The sequence below is a fragment of the Sycon ciliatum genome, chromosome 1 (genome assembly GCF_964019385.1).
Source record: "Sycon ciliatum chromosome 1, ocSycCili1.1, whole genome shotgun sequence".
Lineage (NCBI taxonomy): Eukaryota > Metazoa > Porifera > Calcarea > Leucosolenida > Sycettidae > Sycon > Sycon ciliatum.
Window position 1 is genome coordinate 49,098,463 of NC_088643.1, and position 23,958 is coordinate 49,122,420.

Consider the following 23,958-nt stretch of genomic DNA (forward strand, 5'->3'; position numbering starts at 1 on the left):
TGTGTAGTTCCATCGTCGCTTATCTTCAGCGCGGACAATCTGCGCTGCATGTTTCGTCTAGTCAAATGATGTGTTTATCCGCTAATCGATCATCTGCGCAACTATTAGATATGGTTACATGTAATAGTTGCGCTGGCGATCGTTAAATGGACCCTCTAAATACTGGTATAGTCCGGGCAGTCGATACTTGCAGCACAGATCGTCCACGCTGACGATCAGTGACAATGAAACTACAACTGGGTGCGAGCCCACCATCCATTCTATCCTTTTGGTGATATTAATTTTTGTGACCATGTCTATCAGTGTATTGCCAAAGCAAGACAAAATATTTCACTGAAGAGGGCATTTGGCCGTGAAAATTCTGCGGACTCCACCACAGTCGCGCTCTGGGGTCGATCACACGCACGCACGCACGCACACACACACACACACACACACACACTTTCCACAACAGCAAGGGGTTCCTTCTGAGTACTGAAATTCCGTCTGGCAGCTTTTTCGGTCATTGAGACCTCATCAGAGAAGGTTGAGCTCACAACAAAGCATTGATATAAACGAGAGAGCTTGGAAGCTCAGGGCCCTACGCTATGCTTTTTTGCCTTGATGACCTAGACAAAAAAAGCATAGGGATGTTATAAATTCTAATAAATTTCTACTTTTTGTTTTTAGACATAACCTGGGATTCGAACCCGCACTATCGCCCTGCATGCATCCCCCGATACACTTCGCATACATACTAATTCTTCCAAGTTGCTTCACGTTATGATCTTGTATTTGAAAGCCCTATTTGAATATGCATTGTGGCCAGCCGTCTTTGATTGTACGGTACGGTACGGGACAGGTACGGGACAGGTGCGGTCGAGGGTAATACGACACCATCTACCGCCTTGATGACGGCAAAAAAAGAATAGGGATGTTATAAATTCTTCAATTCTCCTATTTTTTAGGCATTACCTGGGATTCGAACCCGCACTATAGGCCTCGACCAAATATGCTAAAAAAAGAGCATATTATGCTCGTCGCATATCAGGGAAAACGGCCATAATATGCCAAAGGCTTAGCAAGATATGCAAAAAGATATGCCAAAAAATGCCACAATATGCTCGACATAAGCAGAAAGTGTAGATCATTTCAGTAAAATTACAACCTTGGAATATTCATTGGCTTCACTGTTAAAAATAGGAATAGTATGGCTGGGGTATGTCCCCAGCTACCGTAGCGATAGTGTTTATCCACAGGGGAAATGTGGGAAACACCTCAACCATTCCAAATTCAGCCATAAAAGGCATTTCTGAACGCATTTTGTCCATACTATGAATGTTTTGTCCTCGTTTTCTTCAGAATATTTGCATTATATGCTGGCTTCATTCCAATATTCCCTTAGTCGCTCAATAGGCTATATATGAACTGTCTCACAAAAATACGCGGAAATATGCGCAAGCATATTTGGTCGAGGCCTACCGCACTATCGCCCTACATGCATTCCCCCATACACTTCGCATTCATACTCATTCTTCCAAGTTGCTTCACATTATGATCTTGCGTTTGAAAGCCCTATTTGAATATTGCGGCCAGCTGTATGTGGCCAGCTGTGTTTGATGGTACGGTACGGTACGGGACAGATACGGGTTAGCGCCAGGCGTGACACAAACACACAAACACCAAATTAAAGCTGTGTGGACCCTGGCTAGCGCCAGACGTTACTGAAGTAACGTCTTCTGCATATATAGCTACGGGAATAATTTAATTTTCTATTGGCAATGGAGGGGGTCCTTCACAAAAATGTATTTCTGTCTTGAGAATATCTGTCATACGCCTCCTTGCATCGCTGTGTGGAGAATTCCAGTGAGCAAATATGTTGTCACAAGAAATAAGGCATAACCTTACCATTTGAGGGCTAACAAGAGCTGCACTGCACCTGCCACCAATGACATCTTGCCGGACCTCAGATATGTTGCGCACATTCTCAAACAATCCAATGTGAGTGAATTTATCACTGGCAATGTCCAGAGACGTCGTGAAAGCCATCACTGCTTCAGGACTGATACGAGGTGGCAGAAATGATCAGATTAGAACAAGATTCAACTCTTCCTTCTTCTCTGATTAGCTGAATAAGAATATAAAGTGCACTTCTGTTTCAAAAATGTTTTTGAAAACTACAAAACTAAAAAAAAAACACCGCTGTGTTGGATAGGGGATTTCCCCACTGCTCCATGCTGTGATGTTTCGGTCAGGGAGTCGTATTAAAAATGTTACGACTCCCTGGCCGGCCTGGTTAGGTTTCGGGCGTCTACTTTCAAGAGTTTCCCTGTTGACTTTCTACGACTTTCATAATAATAATTATTGTTATCCTCTTTCAGTCGTTGTATTTTGTGCTCAATTGCCTTTCGGAACGAAGACGGAGGCACAATGGCTCGTAGGGAGAAAGACACTCGTCTCTACGACATCCTTGGGGTGAATCCCGAAGCGAACGATGCAGAATTGAAGAAGGTACGCTAGCGCCTCTTCTCTGTTTCGTTCATTCAGGTTCGATGCCGTGGCAAAGTGATGTGGCACGGCGGATGTGATCGGGTTTCTGGCTCTCTTCATAATCTTCTCCTCCGTATCTGTACTGACCGTGTGTCTATTTTGCTTCTGCACTACAGGCGTATCGCAAGATGGCCATGAAGTATCATCCGGACAAGAATCCAGATAGCGGGGACAAGGTACAGAGATATGTTGTGAATATCAGACACTAGACACCAACAGATTTAGCGAGACATATCCTGCTCTCCCTCTCATCAACGGCTCAAGCACATGTTGTCACATCAGCAGTGTACTAGTACATTGTACAATGTTTCCTGGTGCTGCACTGCGGCAAGGCATCTCTACCCGGGTGCTGCCTAGGCTGAAAAAAACCCATGCTCTATGAACCCATTCGCTTCCTACACAGGCAGAGGAATTAATTAAATCACCATCACGCACACAGCAATGATAATATGGCCCAATATCTGAGAAAATCGACCTTCGGGGCTGTTTTGGTGAAATTGATTTTTTTATTGCAAATTGATGTCTTGCCTTTGTAGAGTATTGTGACTTCGTTTCACGGCCATCAGACCAATCATGATTGACCATGTAGAAATGCATTCTACAGTCAGGAGTCATGTTAATGAATTGTTCTTTTTTTACAATTTTGAAAGATCAGTGTGTTTGGAGCCACCAAAAATTGTTTCCATGTGATATCAATAGCCAACTAATAATAGTAAAGTGTTTTGACTGTTCAGGTACTTCATTTCCAGCATTCCATCAGGCGGACTTTATTGAGGTTGTGTAGTTGCAACAGCAGCAATAGCAGCATTAGAAGGAGAGGTGATTTATCTGTTCTCCTGGTGATGGACATGCTTGACAGGATAGTCTGCAACAGATTTTGACGGAACACCATGATACATGTGACAGCATTCACATACTTATTGTGAAGGAGTCAAACAGAGCAAATGCGTCCAGATTCGCCTTGTTGCACTTTGTGGAGACTGACCATTTCCAAACATCAGTAAACCAGCCTGACAAGCGTTTCACACCACCAACTCAAAAGTAACAGAATGTTACTCGAGATTGCCCAGCCTCATGTGCTCCGTGATGGTCTGATTCGCCATTATTAGCTCGAGTATCGAGCTTGCCATCCCAAACATTTTAGGATAATCGTCGCAAAGAAAACTCGCATCATTTCGTGCTGTTTTAGCAGGTCTGGCGTGACACTCAGGAAACAGTTCTGCCACTCGCGCAAGGGCGCCCAGCGACCTTGCAAGCGGCGTACCCTCAGGAATCCACCTGGTTGTCCTTGCCTGGAGCTGTAGCAGCTATCGCTGAGGCAGACTGTGGTTGGCCTTGATCATACTCATCCAGGCCAAGTCCTCATCATCGTCGGCCCCGACAGGTAAGTACCGCATGTCACTTGCGATCGATTCGCCTGACATGCGCTCTCAGAACTAGAAGCGCTGTCGCCGCTTGACAGGATATCCACAAAGAACGATGCATCACCGTCCATGGGATCGCGGCTGCTGTGCTCCGTGAGCCCAATAACCAACTGACACAAGAATCGCCTTCAATTTTCTTCCGCCATTGTCGTCTCTGCACTTTGCTTTGACGGAATCGATTTTTTTGCGAACAAATTTGTTTTTAGTGTTTTCTCAAAAAAACCGCGTAGCCCCGAAGGTCGAAAGTCTCAGATATCGGGCCATATTATCTTACTAGCTTGGTGCCTCAGCGACATGAAGTTGTGGATGCAGGTACCTATCTGGCTCATGGCATATTGGCTCTGGTAGCCGCAGTATGTACCAGGGCGAGTGTCACACGGGGTGCATGCTGCACTGGGGAAGCACACCGGGCCGAACGGCACTGGTGACCGTGTTGAGGTGCATCTTGCATTCAGTGTTACAGATAGTAGCACACAGCTCTCCGATCATGTGCTGCATGCTTCATAGAGGGACCGCCGTCAATGCGTGGCCGTGGTTCCGCACAGTGGCCGGTGCGGAGGTGAATACACATAATTTTTGCTGTGCTGCAATGCATTGAATGTCCCGTGCCGGCTGCTTCTCCTGTTATGTGTTTGTCCTGGTCTAGTTCAAGGAGATAAGTTTTGCGTACGACGTGCTGTCCGACCCGGAAAAGCGGTCGACTTACGACCGCTATGGTGAAAAGGGCTTGCGAGAAGGCGCCGGTGGTGGTGGTTCAGGTTAGAGCGGGGAAATGATCGCAATGTGCTTCGTCTGTTTGCTTAGAAACTCACCATAGTTCAGTCTGGGTCATGAGTTGAGCAATTGGACATGCTTTGTTTATCTTCAACTTGTCAGGCTGTACTGTGCAAGGCCGTCAGTCACGGCTCAGCCGCCCCACTTTTTTTGTTGTTTGTTTTTGGAGCACACTGCAACAAAGTGCGGTGATCGCAGCTCAGCCCAAACGTGGCAAATGATGAAGAATCCTTGTCACCGATCGTGATTTATTGCAGAATCAAAAAGTCTTTCATTGCCGCGTGACTAGTTACACTGAAATGGCACCAAATGCCTGAAAATGCTTGGAATTGGCTTCAATTCTTGAAATTTTTTCCAGGGGAGGATAGTGAAGAACCTTTGTCCCCGACCGTAGCGTAGCGTCTTCTTGGTTTGTTGCAGAATCAATAAGTCTTTCATTGTAGTTACACTGAAATGGCACCACTTGAAATGCCCGGAAATGCTTGCATTTGGCGTCAATTTTTGAAATTTTTCACGGGGGCCCTGCCGCCCCACCTCCAGAGTCGGTGCGACGGGTCTGCTGTGACACTGCTGTAATTTTGATTGTTGTGTGGTGTTTGCCTTCTCGGACTTGTCGTTATGTGTAGGTTTCGATGCTGACCTCTTCTCTCAGATCTTTGGCGGTGGACTCTTTGGTATGGTTCAACGTTAGCCCCCAGGCACATTCAAATGTTGTGGATCACATTCAAAAATATGGTACCTGTAAATTCTGATACATGTATTGTGATTACCACTGTCCGTGCTATCTACGAGGATCATAGTTGGCTGTGCAGCTGAACTGCAGCAGGCTTGAAAGTGGACTTCCTGAACTGCATACACTACAGTATAGTATGTTTTTTGTGTCCTCTGAACTCTCTGTAGGGTACTGCGTATCATATAGTGCAAGAATCGTGTACATCGATTTTTCGAGTACGGTCCAGAAGGAAGACAATTTGATATCGGTTCGAATGGCATATCTCTCGCTTCCATACGATAAGCCAAACTTGCCAAATCGCCAATTGTATACTCACGTTGCCATAGCGACCAGCGCAGTGATGACGTATAAAAGGCTTAGCTCCGCCACAGAGAAGGTCGATCACTGCAGAAATTGGTCATTTTCAATTGTCTTATTGTATTCACGATGTGAAAGAAGGGCTGTGTTCAATGCTGTTAGTACCGTGAACTGTTTATCGGCCTTCTCCTGCATTTCCCTAGGCTGACTGTGCCTAGGAAATGGTTTCCTCTATAAGGAGAAGATGCTTGGTATTCGCCATCTCTCCTGAGACATTTTCAGCAAACTTTCAAACCTACGACATTATTTCATTCGTCAATCTCCACCACCCGTCGTCTCACCTGGCTTCAGAAGATGTTATGAGAGATAGGAGAGTCGCCAGGAAGCATCACATCCATCTTCAGGAAGTGGAAAGAGCAAACGGCATGGTCCTTGGTTGGGGGAAATGCTGAACGTCTGATTTGTCCCAACCAAGATTTCAGCATTTTGTTCGTCACTATTTTGAAGTATTTTCGCTTGTCTGCTGATGTCTCCGCACTCCAGCTTTATTATTATTATTATTATTTAAATTTTTAATAGGGCATTCCCACAGGCCTAAGGCCTTCTTACTTTCTCCTGTCGGTGTCACGTCGCGTCCCAATACACAACCGAGAGGACTACTAACAAACAGTTCACTGCACTAACAGCATTGAACACAGCCCTTCTTTCACATCGTGAATACAATAAGACAATTGAAAATGACCAATTTCTGCAGTGATCGACCTTTCTCTGTGGTGGAGCTAAGCCTTTCATACGTCATCACTGCGCTGGTCGCTATGGCAACGTGAGTATACAATTGGCGATTTGGCAAGTTTGGCTTATCGTATGGAAGCGAGAGATATGCCATGCGAACCGATATCAAATTGTCTTTCTTCTGGACCCTACTCGAAAAATCGATGCACTCAGTCCCCTTTAAACAGCAAGCCCTGATCAGTATGTCACTGTAACGAGGCACTGAGATTATGTAGTACAGCCGCGGCGTGCATGTTCAGTGTTCTGATCCTTGATGTGCTGCGCGTGGTCAGCTACAAAAAAAAACAAAACAAGTACAGTGCTGCTGCTCAATGAAATCCAATCTCGTCACTCAAGTTTGCACTTTGTACCGTTTCGCAGCCCAGTGTCTGCAGGTCTAGGGCTGCGCAAAGCCCGGTGCGAACTTGAGTGACACGACTGGATTTCATTGAGCAGTACAGTGCTGTAGTTTTCGCTTGCCGGGGACTCGATCTGGAAAGTTTCCGCTAACACCCGGGGGTGGGTATGCTCTATGTTAGAGGGACACGGGTACTATGCATGGTTTTGGATCTTGGTTTGGAAATCCCTTTGACGTTACTTGGGTTGTTCTGTAGGTGGATTTGGCTCCTCATTCGCTGACGGAGGCGGTAGGTCACGCCGTCAACAAAAGAAAGGTGGAGATCTTACACATGATTTAAAGTAAGTAGTTAAGCTACCATGATGTTCCGAATCGTTGTTGTAGAATCAATCAATGTTGCACGTTTTCATTCCCAGGATGGTCGTCGCTCATGGGGTGGCGCCGGCTTATGCATGCTTGTGTCTATCATCGCAGGTCTGGACCGCGTTAGCAGTCAACAGGTCATGATTGTGATCGTGACCGTGATGTGTTACTTAGGCCCCAGATCACCTAGAACTTCCGAATCATGGCCAGGGCCGAATGTGCACCTCTTGGCTGCTACCGGGTATGCTTGTGTGTCGTCTCGACATGCTATTCTGACTCCCGGCCATGTGTTATAGTATATGTGCATGTACATGTGCCAGGTTACGGTAGCATAGGAAGAAACAATCTCCACACATGGTTTGCGAGATATTGAATACAGTCGTCACCGTAATTTCCGCCAAAAGCTGCTGGTACATACCATACTGGTATGCATGTTTAGTGTTAAAAAAGTAATTATCAGCTAGAATCCCCATGTTCGTACTGATGGGTTGTTTCAGGGTATAAAAGGTGTGCATGGATGTGTGCTTGTTTATACAAACCTTGTGCATCTTGGTGTAGGGTTTCATTGAGAGATCTGTACAACGGACGGACAGCACGCCTGCAGGTGACGAGGAATGCCATTTGCACAGCTTGCAAAGGGTACGTTACAGGCCGCGGTTTAGGCCGCACTGGTAGTGCCCCGCAACTTCCTCTTTGTTATTTCTGAAGTAGGACTAGCATGGCTTGGTTATACCGGTACGTGTACTTGTGTCATGCTATGGTGTTTGTACTCGTAAAGTCGTCAAGATTGCTGTGTGTGTGTGTGGGGGGGGGGGGGTGCATTCAGTTGATTTTATTTTGTGGTGTCAGGGGCGTAGTGGCCGGACCACTTTTTCGCCCGACCACGACCAGAATGCAGGATTTTGCACCCTAATTTCATTTTTTCCCCCTGGGAGACCCTGGATCCCCTCCGGCCGGACAACCTCCAACGGCGTTGCTACGCGCCTTGACCGTGTCATCTTTTAACCTTCATTGCAGCTCTACTTCCCTCACGGTGAAGGTTTGCTTCCTTGTGTGCACTGCCAGGCTTCAGCCTGTTTGGCGTCCTACGTATATACATGATGAACACGTAGGAATGCTAGACAGGTGTAAACTGAGTGCCGCTGGGATGTATGGCATCAGACTTCAGAAGATGTCCAGATTAATTAAGTGGAGCCGGAAATTGTGCAACCATTCCAAGAAGCTGTGGACCGCGGGTTGCTACTTGCCAGTGAACCCAAGACGGTAACACAGCATTGTACCTACATCGGGCGGTTAAATGGATCATTGTTTGTGGTGCGTTCCTTGCACTGTCACTTTAGGAAAGGGGCTAAATCCGGCGCTACTCGTCCCTGTAATGCGTGCGATGGCAACGGCGTTCGCATATTCCTGCGGCAGATTGGCATCGGCATGATCCAGCAAGTTAGGGCAAAGTGTTCAGACTGCAATGGAGAAGGTAATTTTAAAAATAGGATCTATGCACACTTTCATGATGCTCGCATTATACTCTTCCTCTATGCTTTTCGTTAGATTTGAAGTGACGAAGGGGCTGGTGTTTGTGTGACATATTTTATGCTATTTTAATAATTGGTACCGTCCTGCGTGAATGGTCATTCTGGACATAACGTTGTGAGACCACGCTGCTGCCAGTGAGTGTCTGCCGCTCAGCCGACGGTTCCCATGCATCACACGGCTTCGTTTACTTTGAAGTAGGGGTCACGGTTCGTAAATAGTGCATGCTGCCGTGGCATAGCTATGACACAGTGTGGACGTCTGGTCATTGCTGCTATATCAACTTTGCTCAAGGCTGCTTTCAATTATAGCTCTGGTTGTTACTTGTGTTTACCGTGTTGCTTACCAGGTGTGGTAATCCGAGAAAGGGACCGTTGCAGAGGTTGCCAGGGACGCAAGGTCGTAAAGCAAAACAAAAAGATTGAGGTAATTGGTGCGGCTGAGTTGTTGTTTGTAATTGTAGTACATGTATTTTTGTCGTTCTCGTAGACATCAATGTGCCATGCATGGCTGTACAGGTGTGTGTCCAGTCTCTCCGGAGGCGTGGGTTCGAATCCCAACGCTGCCACCAATGTTGTAACTGCCTTTCTCCACCTGCTCCCAGTCCCGTGTCATCTCCACACTTATACAAAGGGACGACGATAACTACATTTAGGAAGACTGTTTATTACAAGACGACTATGGAAACACAACTAGACGTGACGAACTCAAGACGAAGACTGCTTTTCACACCACAGCAACACGCGCATGCACCAACATGACGTACACACGACGTACACAAAACAACGTACTACAACATGTGTGTGTGTGTGCGTGCATGTGTGTGTGTGTGTACACATGCACTTGGATGTTGGTAGGTTCACCTGTCTGTCTGTGTGCATGTGTGCAATCCATGGGCTAGTGTATGCCAGGGCTAGTGTATGCCAGGGCCCGTGTTACCGTTGGCAAGTGTTAATGATCTATTGCACGGTGTCTGGTTTTCATACTTGGCTTGCAGGTTCACGTTGACAAAGGCATGACAGACGGGCAGAAGATATCCTTTCGTGGAGAAGGAGACCAGGAGGTAACTTATCTCAGTGGGAATGCTAGGTGTGCTAAGTGTTCCAATGAAACAAGCTTGTCAACAATGCGTTTTGCGGGTTGTATGACATTCCACTGATATTCCGAGTGATGGAAGAGATGACTGACACATGATGTGTGACGGACCTGACGGTCCAGTGAGATCGTCACTGAGACCGCTCGGAGCAGGTGGTACTGGTCCGCAAGCAGGATGCTCAGGCTTTTCTAGGCTGCCCTGTAGAATCCTGTGGATCATCGAAGCTCGTGCGAGCATCTGCCCATGCCCGAGCAAAAGCCCAGGCAAAGGGCGCACACAACTGGGCATCGGCGTACAAGCCCATGGGCTTACTTGGACTTTTTGTTTATTATCTTTCTTTTAACACTGCATTTATCATTGCATATTACACTGCTTGCAAAAAGGGGCTTCTGTCATTTTGGAGCATTTTGAGTTTTCTATACCATGACATTGCTGTAGCCCAGCAGATCGTGACTCTGTAAAAAACCTAGGTCCAAAAATCTTTACTTAAGTATCTTTCACAGAGTTATGGGTGTTTCAATGTTTTTCTCGTCTTGCTCCGTCAAGCCCGATGGAGAGCCCGGTGATGTTTTTATCACTCTTCGCCTGACCAAGCACGACATGTTCCACCGGCAAGGCAACGACTTGCACATTCAGAAATCCGTATCTTTGCCGGAAGCACTGTGTGGCTGTGCATTTAACATCGTCCACCTTGATGAGCGTCAACTGTTAGTCAACACGTGCGAGGGACAAGTAATCACACCAGGTAGGCATTATGGAGTAGCTCAGTGGCTGTGTACCCTTGAAGAGAATAGGACTCCACTGCATGATTTAGGTAGGGCTCACCCATAATTGTCTCCATTTGCTGCAGGTGTGTGGAACTAGTTGTTCCTAGACCACACACACTCACTCTCTCTCACTCTCCCTCTTCCCTCCCTCCCTCCCCTCTCTCTCCCTCCTGCCCTCCGCCTCTCTCTCCCTCCCACCCTCCCCGAAACGGCAGACAGTATAATACTGTATGCATGACATTTTAAATGTACTTGCTGCGACCTCTACACTGTCGCCAATTACAACAAAGATCACAGATGACTAACGTTGACTATAATGCTGAAGTTCCTTGGTACAGCCAGACAAGATTGTTTCAAATGACTGCACAGCTCTTTGACAAGATGCTAACTGAATGAAGTCGAGAGAAGCAAAGAAGGATTAGCTCATTCTTCCCGGTGCATTGTAGCGTATATGCATGTAGGCATGCAGAAAGAACAGGCACGACAAGTTAGCGGGTTGCATTGTGAATGTATAGCTCAGGCTCTACGCAGGGAGCAGTGAGATGAAATAGGCGCCAGCCGGGATAGAAATCTGACCTGTGATGCGGCATACCGGCATGCTCTCATGATAAATAATGAAACTGACTGACAGTTAGTCAAGATACCGGAACGCAGCTACCTATGAAGTCGCGGCGGCTCACCACCAGCCAAACATACTGTGGTAGTACATGGTAATTGAAGAGATCGCTAACACTGCTCTCAGATGAGACGGTGCATGGTTTTAATGTACAACAAGTGTTGATTAGGAATTTCCAGATTTCGATTTGGTTTATGCGAAAGCTTTACATGTTGTGTATATTTACATTGCATTGATGCCCTAAAGGTTTTGCGGAGAAGCTTCTAATAATAAGAGTAAGAGTAATAATTGCCAGGTAGGAAGAGCAGCTATCATTCATCCATTCTACTGGTAACCGTTTTACTCTTGGCTTGTGTCGCGGCAGGATCACAGTTTGTCATTGAAGGTGAAGGCATGCCACACTACCGGAGTCCCTTTGAAAAAGGCAATTTACTTGTCAAGTTCGACGTGGTGTTTCCTCCAAATGGCTTTCAGTCGGCAGCTCAACTCAAGGTAAGGAATGCCAAAAACGTCAATCCTCGTCCTTTCTGTCAAAAGTCCATAAACAAGAGTATGCAACTGTGATCTCCCTTCTATGGGCCAGATGCGCGGTGCACTGCCGTCATTACATCATGCAGCTATATCTGCGCACTGCGGAAGTATCAAACGCCGTACTGTGACTACTGTCCCTGTGATTTGAAACAAACTTTTGTACGGAACAGAAGTTCATGGTGCACCCAAATTTGAGAGTTGGCGTCTTTACTCGAACGCATCTGCCTGCAAAACCGGCTCTGCCGCTGGTATGGGAGATTGCGGAGTTTGGTGCACGAGTACAGGGTGTGATGCAGGCAAGTTAGTTTCGTAATGAAGGCATCGCGTCACGCACTGGCCCCAAGTCACAGGTGCATGCTCTTTGTTGTATGCACTCTTATTTCTATGTATAAGGTTCCGAGTCCCTGAGTAACAAGGGTTGGAATTCAAGTCAAGGTTTTTTTGCCTCTCTGGGTGCTACAACGCATTTCCCGTACAGCAAAATGGAAGTTATTACTGTTAAAAAATCAAGTTTCACTGTATCAAGAGTAGATAAACAAGAGTGTGCAACTCCGGGTCTCTTCTGCACAATCTGCAGATACCCCTGCCAGCGGCGGAATTTTTTGTTGACGTCACCTTTTTTCAGAGAAACGCGCATTTTGCCACAGAACAGTGTGAGAGCACGTGCTGGGCACCGACCTTGTAATGTAAAGCCCGGCCAAGTGCACGAGGCAAAGCTTTCCGAAAGACTCGCAGCGCGTGCGTCGTTGAAAAGATTACGTCAACAAAAAATTCCGCCGCGGGCCAACCCATCCCGGAGTTGCACACTCTTGTTTATCTACACTTGACTGTATGTACATGTATGTAGGTGTTGTATACTGGAAGTTGTTGCTCTTTGATATAATCCTATCTGTCTACTACTATGACTTGCCGTCATCAGGTATTGGAATCTCACCTACCGCCACGTCTGACTCCTGCAGCAACTGCAAGTGGCCTTGGCGAGGACACTGAAGAAGTTGTATTGTTAGAGTTTGACAAGGAAGCGCACGGGCGCAGTCGTCACAGTAGTAGTAGTCACCGCGCGGCTTACAGGGGCGCCGGCTCAGATGAAGAAGATGATGATGACCAGCCAACGGTTTCCTGCGCCCAGCAGTAGCTCCAGTTGCAGTGACAGGAGCGTGCTGTTGACTCAATGTCTCCCTGCGTGCATACCCGGCAATGCACAGATGCTGGGTGCAATAGTAACAACAGCACTCACCACCCAGTCTACATCACTACCTAGAGGAGTATTGTGATACTTCCTGTTCGTGTTCAGTGGCTGACTGTAAAAGCAGGAAGCTTTCCCGGAGTCGTTTCCTTTCCTTTACCTCTAATAGCAAGAGTCCATAAACAAGAGTATGCAACTGTGATCTCTTTTCTATGGGCCAGATGCACGGCGCGCTGCCTTCATTACATCATTCAGCTGCAGTCCGCGCACTGCGGAAAATCAAACACCGCACTTTCCCTCCAGTCTGAAATGAACTTTCGTACGGAACTGGAGTTTACGCGCCAGAATTCAGAGATTTTGTAGGTACTGGAACGAATCGAGCAAAAACGGATGGGCTCGTGCGAGAAATTGAGAGTTTGGATGCATGCTTTCAGAGCGTGATGAAGGCAAGTTACGTAATGAAGGCAGCGCGCCGCGCACTGACCCATAACCACAGTTGCATACTCTTGTTTATGCACTCTTGCTAATAGATCATAGAGCAATGTACAAAATTAGTTTATTTCGTTTTTATAGCGTGATTAGGCTTTCAACACAAAAGACTAAATTTAATTGAACAGCACATGTGATCGGGAGAAATTCCTCAGTCTCGTTTAAAATGTTCGAAGTTGATATTCGACAGCTATCACAGCAAACTTTGTTCGATATGCCTCATGATTTTCTATTTAATTTAATTGAAAGGGATATAGACTGGCCGATCATCTTCATGATCCTTTTTATAATACATGCTAGTCCACCCCCTACCAACAATCCACAATATAGACGTTCATCATCTGACTTACTGGCATGATGGTCCGTTTGACTAATTTTCTTTTCTTTTCAATTGCTGTGATGTAAATGTTCTTCTCTCCTATACTACCCACTGACTACCATCATGAGATTGATTGACTGTAGTGAGACTATAACCACTGACAACGCCACAAGTTGCAACCACTGCTTGTGTCCCTCGCCAACAGATACAGAAGGAAAGCCTTCTGAACTGCGGGGACATGGGATGAAGAAATATCCAGAATGTTCAGGGCCGAGTAAAACCAATGTTCTTTGTTTCATGGGCATGGCCATACAGTCAACTTCGCCAATAACGACATTCGGCGGGGCATCAGAAAAGTGTCCTTATTCGCGAAGTGTCCTTATAACCGAAGTCCCATTTGAATGTATGTGAACCCATATTTTGTATAGTATGATATGCATATCAAAATCAAGCTCTTGTCTTGCTCTATGTCAATGTGTACTTTATTTTCATATTGCAATTGCAAGGAACTAAAAATTCAATATGCAAGGGAAATGAATTGAAAAATATGCCTTTTTGAGCCATCTACAGGGCCAGAGACATGTACATGTACATGTATGATGATTACTGTACAATCATGTACAACTACATGTACATTGTATACATAATATAGGTGTGCTGGTAAATCCAACAATTTTGAAGCCAACATTATAAAAGGAAAAAAAGCCCCCCCCCCCCTTGGCTGCATTTTCTTGCATGTGTGCCTTTTATCACCATAGGTTCTGGTACTTCTGCATGACAGGTACATGTACTTGACTGACAGGTACTTGAAATAGCTGTCAAAAGCCCAGAAAGTCGTTATTCAAGCAGTGAATATGACCACGGGGCACTAAAAGCATGTCGCTATACGCGAATTGTCGTTATTCAGATAGTCGTTATATCCGAAGTTAAATGTATACAGTTAGATGGGACTTTGCTCTGGGCATGGAAATTCGGTCGTTATTCGCGAATTGTCGTTATATCCGCAGTCGTTATTAGCGAAGTTGACTGTAGTTCACTTTGCAGAATCTGGTAAGTGCTAAAATTAATATGGTGGTCGATCAGGGAAAACCCTGCTGAAGTTGTGCATGATGAGCCCACTCAGCACTGCTAGTACTAGTAGTAGGCACTTCAGTCACGTGACAGGACCTGTCAAAATTTGCTAAGGAGTAAGGACGAGTAAGGTGAGAGTGCGTCACGGGTGTTTCGCAGCGGCACTCGTCAAGATGGCGGCTAATCCGAGAGTACAAATATTTCGACTCTGGCTATGTGCGCGGCGGATGCGAATCTCGCACGTGCATGCAAAATCTAGCCTTCTGGCAGATCTGGGTAGAGCAAGTGTACGTGTGTGAGAACGACGACTTTTCCGAGAGAGAATGTGGCTCTTTTCATCCCAACATTTTACTCGCCACGCTCTCCCTCCCAGCTTATTGATACGAGTATCTGCTACCGAGTAGAAGTCTCCATCTTCACAGTAGGTCAGGCAAAATCGCAACGTTGAAATACTTTGCTCACTTGGTGTTTTTGGTCCTTTGAGATGATGTGGCTGTTGTGTACAACTCGAAGTGACAAACTTGAGACCCCCGCGCCACAAAAAACTAAGGCGCGCCACAAAGTTTCGTTTGGCTATTCAATGAAAGGATGTATGGAAGCAGGGATAAAAACTATCGTGGCTGCCGGCAAAACTCCTGGTAATGTAAGAAACGGGGTGTGACTTTGGTAATTCCAAGGAGAATGTACGCACGGCCATTCCACAACGAAGACGAAACTACGAGCTCAAAAACACTCCGATTTTCAAACAAACGACGCAGGAAAGAAGACATGGCCGCAGTGTTCCCGTGTGGTCTTCAAAACACCTAATTTTACTTCGATAGCGGCTGGTTCAGGGCAAATTCAGGCCCAATTCGACAGCGTCGTACCGCTCAGGTTCGCCCAAAACACGAGGAAATGTACGGTAGATCCGAATGCGTACGCATTTTGCGTACGGGGACGACTGGCCAGAGTTCATGTCCCAGTCCCGGCGCCTGGCGAAGGAAGCGGTTGCCTCGGTCATTGCCACCTCCACCAGCACCACAGAGCGCACCCTGAATCTTGCTGCTGAAAAGGGCGCCTCCAGCTGGTTGACCTGTCGGCCCCTTCGTCAGTATGGTTTCAACCTACACAAGCAGGCGTTCTGGGACGCTCTCTGCCTACGGTATGGTTGGACCCCTCCAGGCCTGCCAACAGAATGTGTGTGCGGCAAAGCGTTTTCACCGGAACACGCGCTGTCTTGCCCAACTGGTGGCTACCCCGCCATGCGGCATAATGACCTTCGGGATCTCACCGCATCTCTCCTGCGTGAAGTGGCCCATGATGTCCAGGTCGAGCCACATCTCCAGCCGCTAACCGGTGAGACCTTCCGTCACCGCTCCGCCATCTCCGAGGATGGTGCCCGCCTGGATGTGGCCGCATCGGGTGTCTGGGGTGGACGTTTCGAACGGGCACTACTGGACATCCGGGTATTCAACCCGCACGCCCGCTCCAACCGCCAACAGTCCATCACAGCCACCTACCGGAAGCATGAGGCCGAGAAAAGGCGCGCGTACGAAGAACGCGTCCGGGAAGTTGAACACGCGTCTTTTTCTCCCATTGTGTTCAGCGCTTCCGGCGGCTACGGCAAGTCCGCCTCCGCTTTTTTCAAGCGTGTCGCCTCTATGCTCGCCGACAAGAGAAAGGAGCCCTTCTCCTCACTTCTTGCCTTTATTAGGTCAAGGGTTTCCTTTTCTCTTGTTCGTGCCTCCAATGCCAGCCTCCGTGGTCACCGCAGGCCACGGTCTCAAGATGCCCGCCAGAGAGTCATTGACTCTGATGCTTCTGTGGTCCTTGCTGCTGCAGAGTGCTTTCGGTAACTATCCGTGGTGTGTTTGGCTACTGTTCTGCTTCAGTACCCCCCCCCCCCCCACTTTTTCATGATTTTGCATGTTATCGTTTTCTCGGATTCCGGTTTTCCACTCTGTTATGTTCGAATCCAAAGTCTGTTTCTGTACACGATTTGTACGCAACTTCTCATTGTTTTTTTTTTGTTTTTTACCAGGCGTGGGCCATCCCCTGATCATAGGTGCCAAAGACTACATTTCAGATCAAAAAAAAAAAAAAAAAACTTCGGAACACCGAAAAAAAAAAAAAAAAAAAAAAAAAGAGTTCATGCACTGCAAACACCCGTGGCGTACTTGCGTGTAGGGACCCGGCAAATATGCCGGCACTAAATCAAGCATTTTAGGGTGCAAAAACCACATCAGCATTATCGGTGATTTCGCGGGAATAATCGGCGGGACGAGGAAATTCTTTTAAAAAATATATTTTTTTCTTCTTTTTACTAATTTTTAGACGTAAAATTATAGATTTTAGACGTAATTTTTTTAGATTATAGAGTTGTAGCGTATTTGCCTGCATATTCTTGATTTCCATCAAATAATTAAATTTCAAGCTCAAATTTTATGAGCATTTCCGGGAATTATCGGCTTGATTTCACGCATTATCGGCTGTATTGTAAGAATTGCGAGAAAGCATGATGGGTGATTTTTCGAGCATATTTGCCCGGTGCCTACTTGCGTGGCACCAGTCAAGTGCATGCGCAAAACTGTACAGGTACGCGCTATGCTTCGTTGTACGGGCTGATAGTTGGGCGCATCGTGTTGCTCTGACGTTCAGCTTTCAGTAGATCCCGCATACGTCATAGTGCGTACATTTTTGCGAGTTGTAAATCACGTACACTACCAGCAAAGAGTTTTTTCACAAAGAACTGTTGTTTGCTCGCGTTTGAAACGCTGCTTATCGTCTTCAGCGTCGTCTTTCCATTCGGAAACAGTAGAGTTCTTGTTTGCCAGGGCTTGCGCATCGCTGCGCAAGGAGACATTATGTACGCAGGCACTGAGAAGTATGCGCTTTAGGCGGAGGAGAACGACGATGCGTCGTCCTACCTGGGCCGGAATTCTCAAAGCGTACTGAAAGCCAAGTTTTGACACGGTTGCGCTGAAAGGCCTACTGATGTTTACGAACAATCAAAAGGCACAGTGGCTGCTGGAGAAACCCTCTGATGAGCGGATGCTTTGATATACGCAGCCAGGCACGCTTCACCAAAATTTCAAAGCTCACCAGCAGGCAATTCATGACTGCTGCATGGAGCAGTTGAAGGAGAGGGAGGCAGATATCACACCAGGGAAAGAAGCTACCAACAGAGGTCCTGAGGAACTTCTTGCCAACTTGGAATCACTTGAGATGGCATGACTGTGGGCACGAATGTCCTGTGCAGTAATTCGCGCGCGCACGCGCGCGCGTACTTACCCTCCACGTTGCGGTGTACGGCGTACAACGAGGAAGTTCTCTGTTGTTTTTGTGCCAGAAAAATGTCTTTATAGCTCTTACCCTTTAGTACCCGCAGGAGCCTGCCAGTATGTCGTTATCAGTTCATTTCACAGCAAACTGAAGCTGTTACTATGGGTTACTATGGCGTTGCTATGGGTTGCTATGGTGTTGCTATAGTGATTGCGGTCACAATTGCCGTATTCTTGCCTATTCTGAACTTTGATCTGTATTGTTTCGATCCATACAGGGTTGTTGGTGTAAGTGAGTGATGTGTGCTTGAAAAAAACACTCTGATGTTTTGTGACTATATCCACTGATGATACTTCGGAGATGCTGTTGGTGCCACGAATTGTATTGATTTCGCCTTATGCAACTGCCTATCTTCAACCCTTCATATCTGAGTGGTATCACTGTGGATTTCAATAAAATTTTCTGTGTGACCTTGTGATACCCACCACCATCGATTACCGATGATAAACCTGGAAAAAACGCGATTTCAAAAAATGGGGTGAAGTGCCTACAGTAGTAGTCTAGAGCTTTGCAGATTAGGCGGAGAGAGGCCAAATATGTGATTATGTGTGCGGCCACGTAATCACGCAAAACCACTAGTGCACTGTGACACCATGTATGTTCATGGGTACCGCGTTCTTCACGTGCACGTCTGATGAGCTGCACTGATACCCAATGCCAACTGAGTAGATCTACCTCGAAGTACTCACCTGCCTGGTGTGGGGGTGACAAGGATGTGTTACATGGGGTGATCGGGCCTTTCCAGGCCGTGGGCCGAGGAAGCTACTCCCCCCCCCCCCCCCCCCCGACTGATTTGAGAGGTATACATCTTTCACTGGGGGTATCAGGGCATGGCAGTGGCCCACCGATGTAAAGCCAATTGCTCTTACTTAGTCCAACTGATGATTGAACAGCTCGCGTACTTAGCAGCAATGCAAACCTTTCCACTTCTGTCTCTTGTGAACTGTGCTACTTATGTTGGTGGATTGTCCATAATTATTCTATGCTGGTGTAGAACTTGTACACGTACATGTGAGAAAGAGAGAAAAGAAAAAAACAGTGCATGGCTAGTCAGGGCTGGCTGCTGCATTATGCATGCTCGGGAAACTATTGATTCTCTCTCTCTCTCTCTCTCTCTCTCTCTCTCTCTCTCTCTCTCTCTCTCTCGGGGGGGGGGTCACTATTCGCAAAGTTGACGGATTGGACTTTTACGTGCAGCATTATCACACGGGAGGCACATGAGAGACAAAGTGTTTCTGGAAATTGAAGTACATGCGATGCAGCAGAGCACTGATGCAGCGTTGTCACGAGAGTCATGACAAAGAAGATCTGTACACGCAGCCTCAACTGTAAAAAAAAGAAAGAAGAAAAGAGAATTTTGTGCGTCCAAGAGAGCAGAGCACAGCAGAACGTGCTGATAGGACAGTATTGTTAATTTGTATCATGAGTTTTATGACAGGGTCTTGTGTCTAAGAAAGGTTAAGTGTGCGTGTGCGTGCATGTGTGCGCGCACGTGCATGTCTGAGGTGTGAGCGCGCGTGCGTGTATGTATGTGTGTGAGAAGTGACCAAATCTAGAATGATGTCTGAGATAGTTGTTGAACCTACCATGACATATCCATGTCCCTGGACTCCTGCTTCGCTGCATGCCATTCCAATTCCATCTTCTTCACAAAGTCGCTAAAGATCGAGACTGCCTGCTCCAGTTCCGTTTTCGCCCATTCAGGCATTCGTTTCCGCTTTCGCCCAGGCTCGACAGCATCCTGCTCACTGTCTGCCTCGGCCTCCTTTGCAACGCATTCATCCAGTTGACGGCATAGCTCATTGACCGTGGGAACCGTGAATGGATCAAAGCTATCAACGGCAGCATAGCTGATTGGCACACAAACCCTGCCTGTTTTCGGATGCACAGAGAAAGGGCTCTTCAGTAAATGGTTGACACCTTTGCTGACGTTCACATCCAGTCGAGGATAGGTGTACTGGAACTGGATTTCCTCAATGCAGTGTGTCATGTCTTTGGAGCTCTGGTTAGCAACAGCGCTTTCCAGCTCACTCCAACGATCAAAGGAAGTCGCAGCAGACTTGTGGCTCCATTTCTCACGGAGGAATTTCCGTACGTCTTCGCTGGGGATGAGCGATAAGACTTTCTCATAACGCTCTGGCGTGCCGAGTATGTCCTGATTCTCAAGGGCCAGCGTGGGGAAGTATTTCTTGATCACCTGACTGGCATGCTGCAGTGAAGAGTGCATGGATGACCCACGAAGTTGAACTTTCTTTGTTTGACACTCGCCGCCCTTGATGACGCTCAAGTACTCGGCGATGGCACTGCGGCCTGACGCGCTCAGCTGCCGTGCCGCCTCATCGCACACCCAGCAATGTACACCTCTACGGCCACTGTACACAAACAGCAAGTGCTTGTATCCAAAATCCACGGTCAGAGCTCGGTGTAGGATGTGAATGGCTACAGTCATCAGTGGCCAGCACTTCTCGCAGATTGCCGCTCCACTGCAGCAGTTTCTCACGTCGTCGTAGTCGGTCATGTCAATATCAAACACCAGCTCCTTCTCCTCCGCACGAAATGCTGATGCCTGGACAGCCTTGTGGTCTCTGGGCTTGTGAGAAAATACTGCTCCGATGTCGATCTTACAGGGGTTTTTCTGCTGCAGTTCTTTCTCAAAATCAGACTGCTCAGAGAAAGACAAGTAGCGGATGTAGATATCTCCATCCAATGTAAATGAAAACTCTCTATTTGCCAGGTAATTCTTCCTCAGTCCACCATAGGAAAGCCAGCGGTAGAATGGTGTATATGGAAACAACCGGCCGTAATAAACTGCAAGCAAGTCCTTCGGACTCATTTCATCGTAGCTGGATGCCATTTTGGTATCGCTTCTGACAAAGCAAACACCTTACATATTTATCAATCCAAGTGATACACTGATAGAGACACTCACTCAAGATCAGGGACCAACTCCTTTCCAGTTAGCGTTGGACCGTCCTTCGGGCTGAGTTTGCAGTCGACTCTTGTTCAAATAGCTCAGCTCAGTTTCGAGTCACTCTCAGTTTTGTATTTGGCGCGGTTTCGAACAGGCACGCACGTGTACCACTGTGACTCCGGCCGTACTTGTAACCAGGGAATCTAATCGTAAAATATCGGTATTTTACGACTTCCTGCTTGTAACGTAACTCGTTGTACTTGTAGCAGGGAGTCGTATACGACTCCCTGCTTGTACTTAACTTGTAGCCTATGTAACGTATGTAGGCCCCATGGCCCAGGGACCGGTCGGGATCGGGACTCGGGAGTCGTAAAATACCGGGGATTACAGTCATAATCATTGCTCTTGATGGCTGAATATCCAAAAAAGGACTAGCTGTAGTGTAAGCATTTCCTATTTTGTCGACACGCGTGAGTATAATGACCATGTAAAAACGATGATTACAGGGCACACAAAGAGAAAGAACGAAAGGATTACCGGTAGTTCAGAACTGTTTTCTTGTTGTCAAGTACGGTCATCAGTGAATCTACGTAACATTAACAATGGAATGGGGACTACTTGAAACAAATCTTTCATGGACAAATGAAAGTGAAATAAGGTGAAAAGGGAGAGAAACAAGGTGATTACCGCTATACTACATATATACAGCAGCAGGGGAAAGTTTCAGCAGCTACTTATCCTTTCGTGGAAGCCAGCCAGTTTACAGTGGCCCACGCCCTGTCATGCCCCACCGGCGGTTACCCTACCATCAGGCACAATGAGATCCGTAATGTGACCGCTGGCTTATTGAAGCAAGTTGCCACAAATGTCTCTGTGTACGTGTGGAACCCCATCTCGGGCCCCCTGAGCGGGGAGCAGCTTCGCTACTACTCTGCGGCACCGCCATCCGCGACGACCAGGCTCGCTTGAATGTAGCAGCAAATGGAGTCATGGTGGGGAGGGCGGTTCGAACGCACCTTCATCGACGTCACAGTCCGGGTTTTCAACTCGTTTGCGTCTTTGAACCAGTCCTCCTCCATTTCTGTCACCTACGTTCGCCACGAGAAAGCGAAGAAGAGATTGTACGAAGAGAGACTGCGGGAAATCGAGGATGCTTCATTTGTCCCATTGGTCTTCTCAACAACCGGCGGCATGGACAAGCAATCTGCCTCGCTTCACAGCGTATAACCAAGAGTACATAACCCCCCAGAATGTGCAACGCCGATCCAGCTCTGCATAGGGTCTTGGTCGAGCGGAATCGGATCTTCTGATGTCATGCGTACACTTCATACCAGCGCAAGGCCGGTCTCGAGGCAGGGTACCATTGTTTTTGATCCAAGAGCACCCGCGACTCCCCGGGTTCCCCTCAGATGTGTACGGTATTATGACGCAAAGATCCGATTCCGCTCGACCAAGACCCTATGCAGAGCTGGATCAGGCGTTGCACACTCTGGGGGGTTATGTACTCTTGATATAACGGTATTGCATCACTCATTGCTGAGAAAAGCAGCGAACCGGTTGTTACGGCATTCATCCGCTGCGGCCTAAGCTTCGCTTTGCTCATAGAAAATGTCATGTGCCTGCGTGGTAGCCGCTCTGTTTTCACTGTGCATGCACCTGTCTCTTCTTCTGCCTCCTTACTATACCGTAAAATTCCGTTACTGTGGGGATTGCCCTATTCAAAAAAATTAATAATAATAAGCCCCGGGCGTATACTTTGCAGAGCGTCACAAACCGGGCGTATATTTGGGCATGGGATTATTTTAGGGCATGGGCGTTATTTCGGACGCAATCTACAGAAGATCAATCTATCAGCAACCCACTATTTTCAGTAAACCACCATTCACACAGAGCGCGGTACAGGTACATGTACATCAAACCACAGCTGGAAATTTGGTCGTAACCAAGAATGTAGCGATAAATTACAGATTTGATAGGTGAACCACTTGCTATGGTAAGTACAAGGCACAACAGGTACATGTACCGGCATGGCTACCCTGAGTTTGTACGCGAACGCACACTCACGAGCTGGCCATTTTGAGTCCACTTTACGCCCTGGGCTTTTTTCGGGCATGGGCGCTAAAACGGACTTGAAGTGTACACCGCCTAAAACTGGGCTTATTATCGGACATGGGCGTTATTTAGGGTGGGCTTATTTACGGAATTTTACTAGTTGCTGCCGAAGTTGGTACTTCAATTCATTTGTAGTCTTTAGTGTGGACCTATAATTAAATTTATGCTGTTGGTTGTCCGTTTATTTCACGGAGAAGGCGGAGAGCTCGAACACGCGCATTTTTTTCCTTTTATATCATGGAGAAGGTGGAGAGCCCGAACGTGCCGGTATAAAATAAATATTAATCGTTAGCGTAACTTGTAGTTCCTTGGTCCGTTCTCTTTTGTATAAATTAATTAATCCTTTCGTTCTTTCTCGTTGTGTGCCCTATAATCATTGCTTTTACTTTTTACATTGCACTTATGCATGTCAACAAATGGGAAATGCTTACAGCTAATTAATCCTCCTCGTGGCTGTATTTTAAAGCTGCTGTCCAAAACGCTTGTTCGAATACCAGTATCCAAATATCCATATTTCGTACTGAACGGTCTCTGCTGGGATGACAGCGGCTACACCATAGCTCAGTGGTTAAAGCCATTTTTTTTCTTCAGAATTTTCCTTTTGCATCTTTCCCTCGAAACCAGGCAGAGCAGTAGATCTACAAGCAGGGAGTCGTCACTACTCCCAATCTCTGCAAACCACCTCGTGTGTGTGTGTGGATCTACACTTGGAAAGCAAGGAGTAGTAGAGTGACTCCCTATATACTATCAAGAGTCCATA

The 23,958-nt window shown here is 46.9% G+C and overlaps 3 protein-coding genes across 3 annotated transcripts in view; 1 reads left to right on the forward strand and 2 right to left on the reverse strand.

Annotated features, from left to right (window-relative positions):
* LOC135830727 (EKC/KEOPS complex subunit TPRKB-like) overlaps window positions 1–2,118 on the reverse strand; it is a 6,233-nt gene extending 4,115 nt beyond the window's left edge. Inside the window, exon 1 of the mRNA XM_065342954.1 lies at window positions 1,888–2,118. Within this exon, the coding sequence (XP_065199026.1) occupies window positions 1,888–2,028 (141 nt within the window). The 5' untranslated portion in view covers window positions 2,029–2,118. The remainder of the gene's footprint in view (window positions 1–1,887) is intronic.
* Window positions 2,119–2,311: 193 nt separating this feature from the next.
* Window positions 2,312–13,947, forward strand: LOC135830739 (dnaJ homolog subfamily A member 2-like). The gene is made up of 12 exons (XM_065342961.1): window positions 2,312–2,490; window positions 2,646–2,705; window positions 4,600–4,711; window positions 5,354–5,401; window positions 7,143–7,227; window positions 7,808–7,888; window positions 8,590–8,723; window positions 9,129–9,205; window positions 9,777–9,842; window positions 10,422–10,620; window positions 11,623–11,750; window positions 12,709–13,947. The coding sequence occupies exons 1-12, from the start codon at window positions 2,410–2,412 to the stop codon at window positions 12,922–12,924; spliced, it is 1,287 nt and encodes a 428-aa protein (XP_065199033.1). The 5' UTR covers window positions 2,312–2,409; the 3' UTR covers window positions 12,925–13,947.
* Window positions 13,948–19,102: 5,155 nt separating this feature from the next.
* Window positions 19,103–21,201, reverse strand: LOC135830748 (DNA primase small subunit-like). Its single transcript, XM_065342969.1, has one exon. It carries the CDS (start codon window positions 21,027–21,029, stop codon window positions 19,758–19,760), a length of 1,272 nt encoding a protein of 423 aa, XP_065199041.1. The 5' UTR covers window positions 21,030–21,201; the 3' UTR covers window positions 19,103–19,757.
* Between the last annotated feature and the right edge of the window lie 2,757 nt (window positions 21,202–23,958).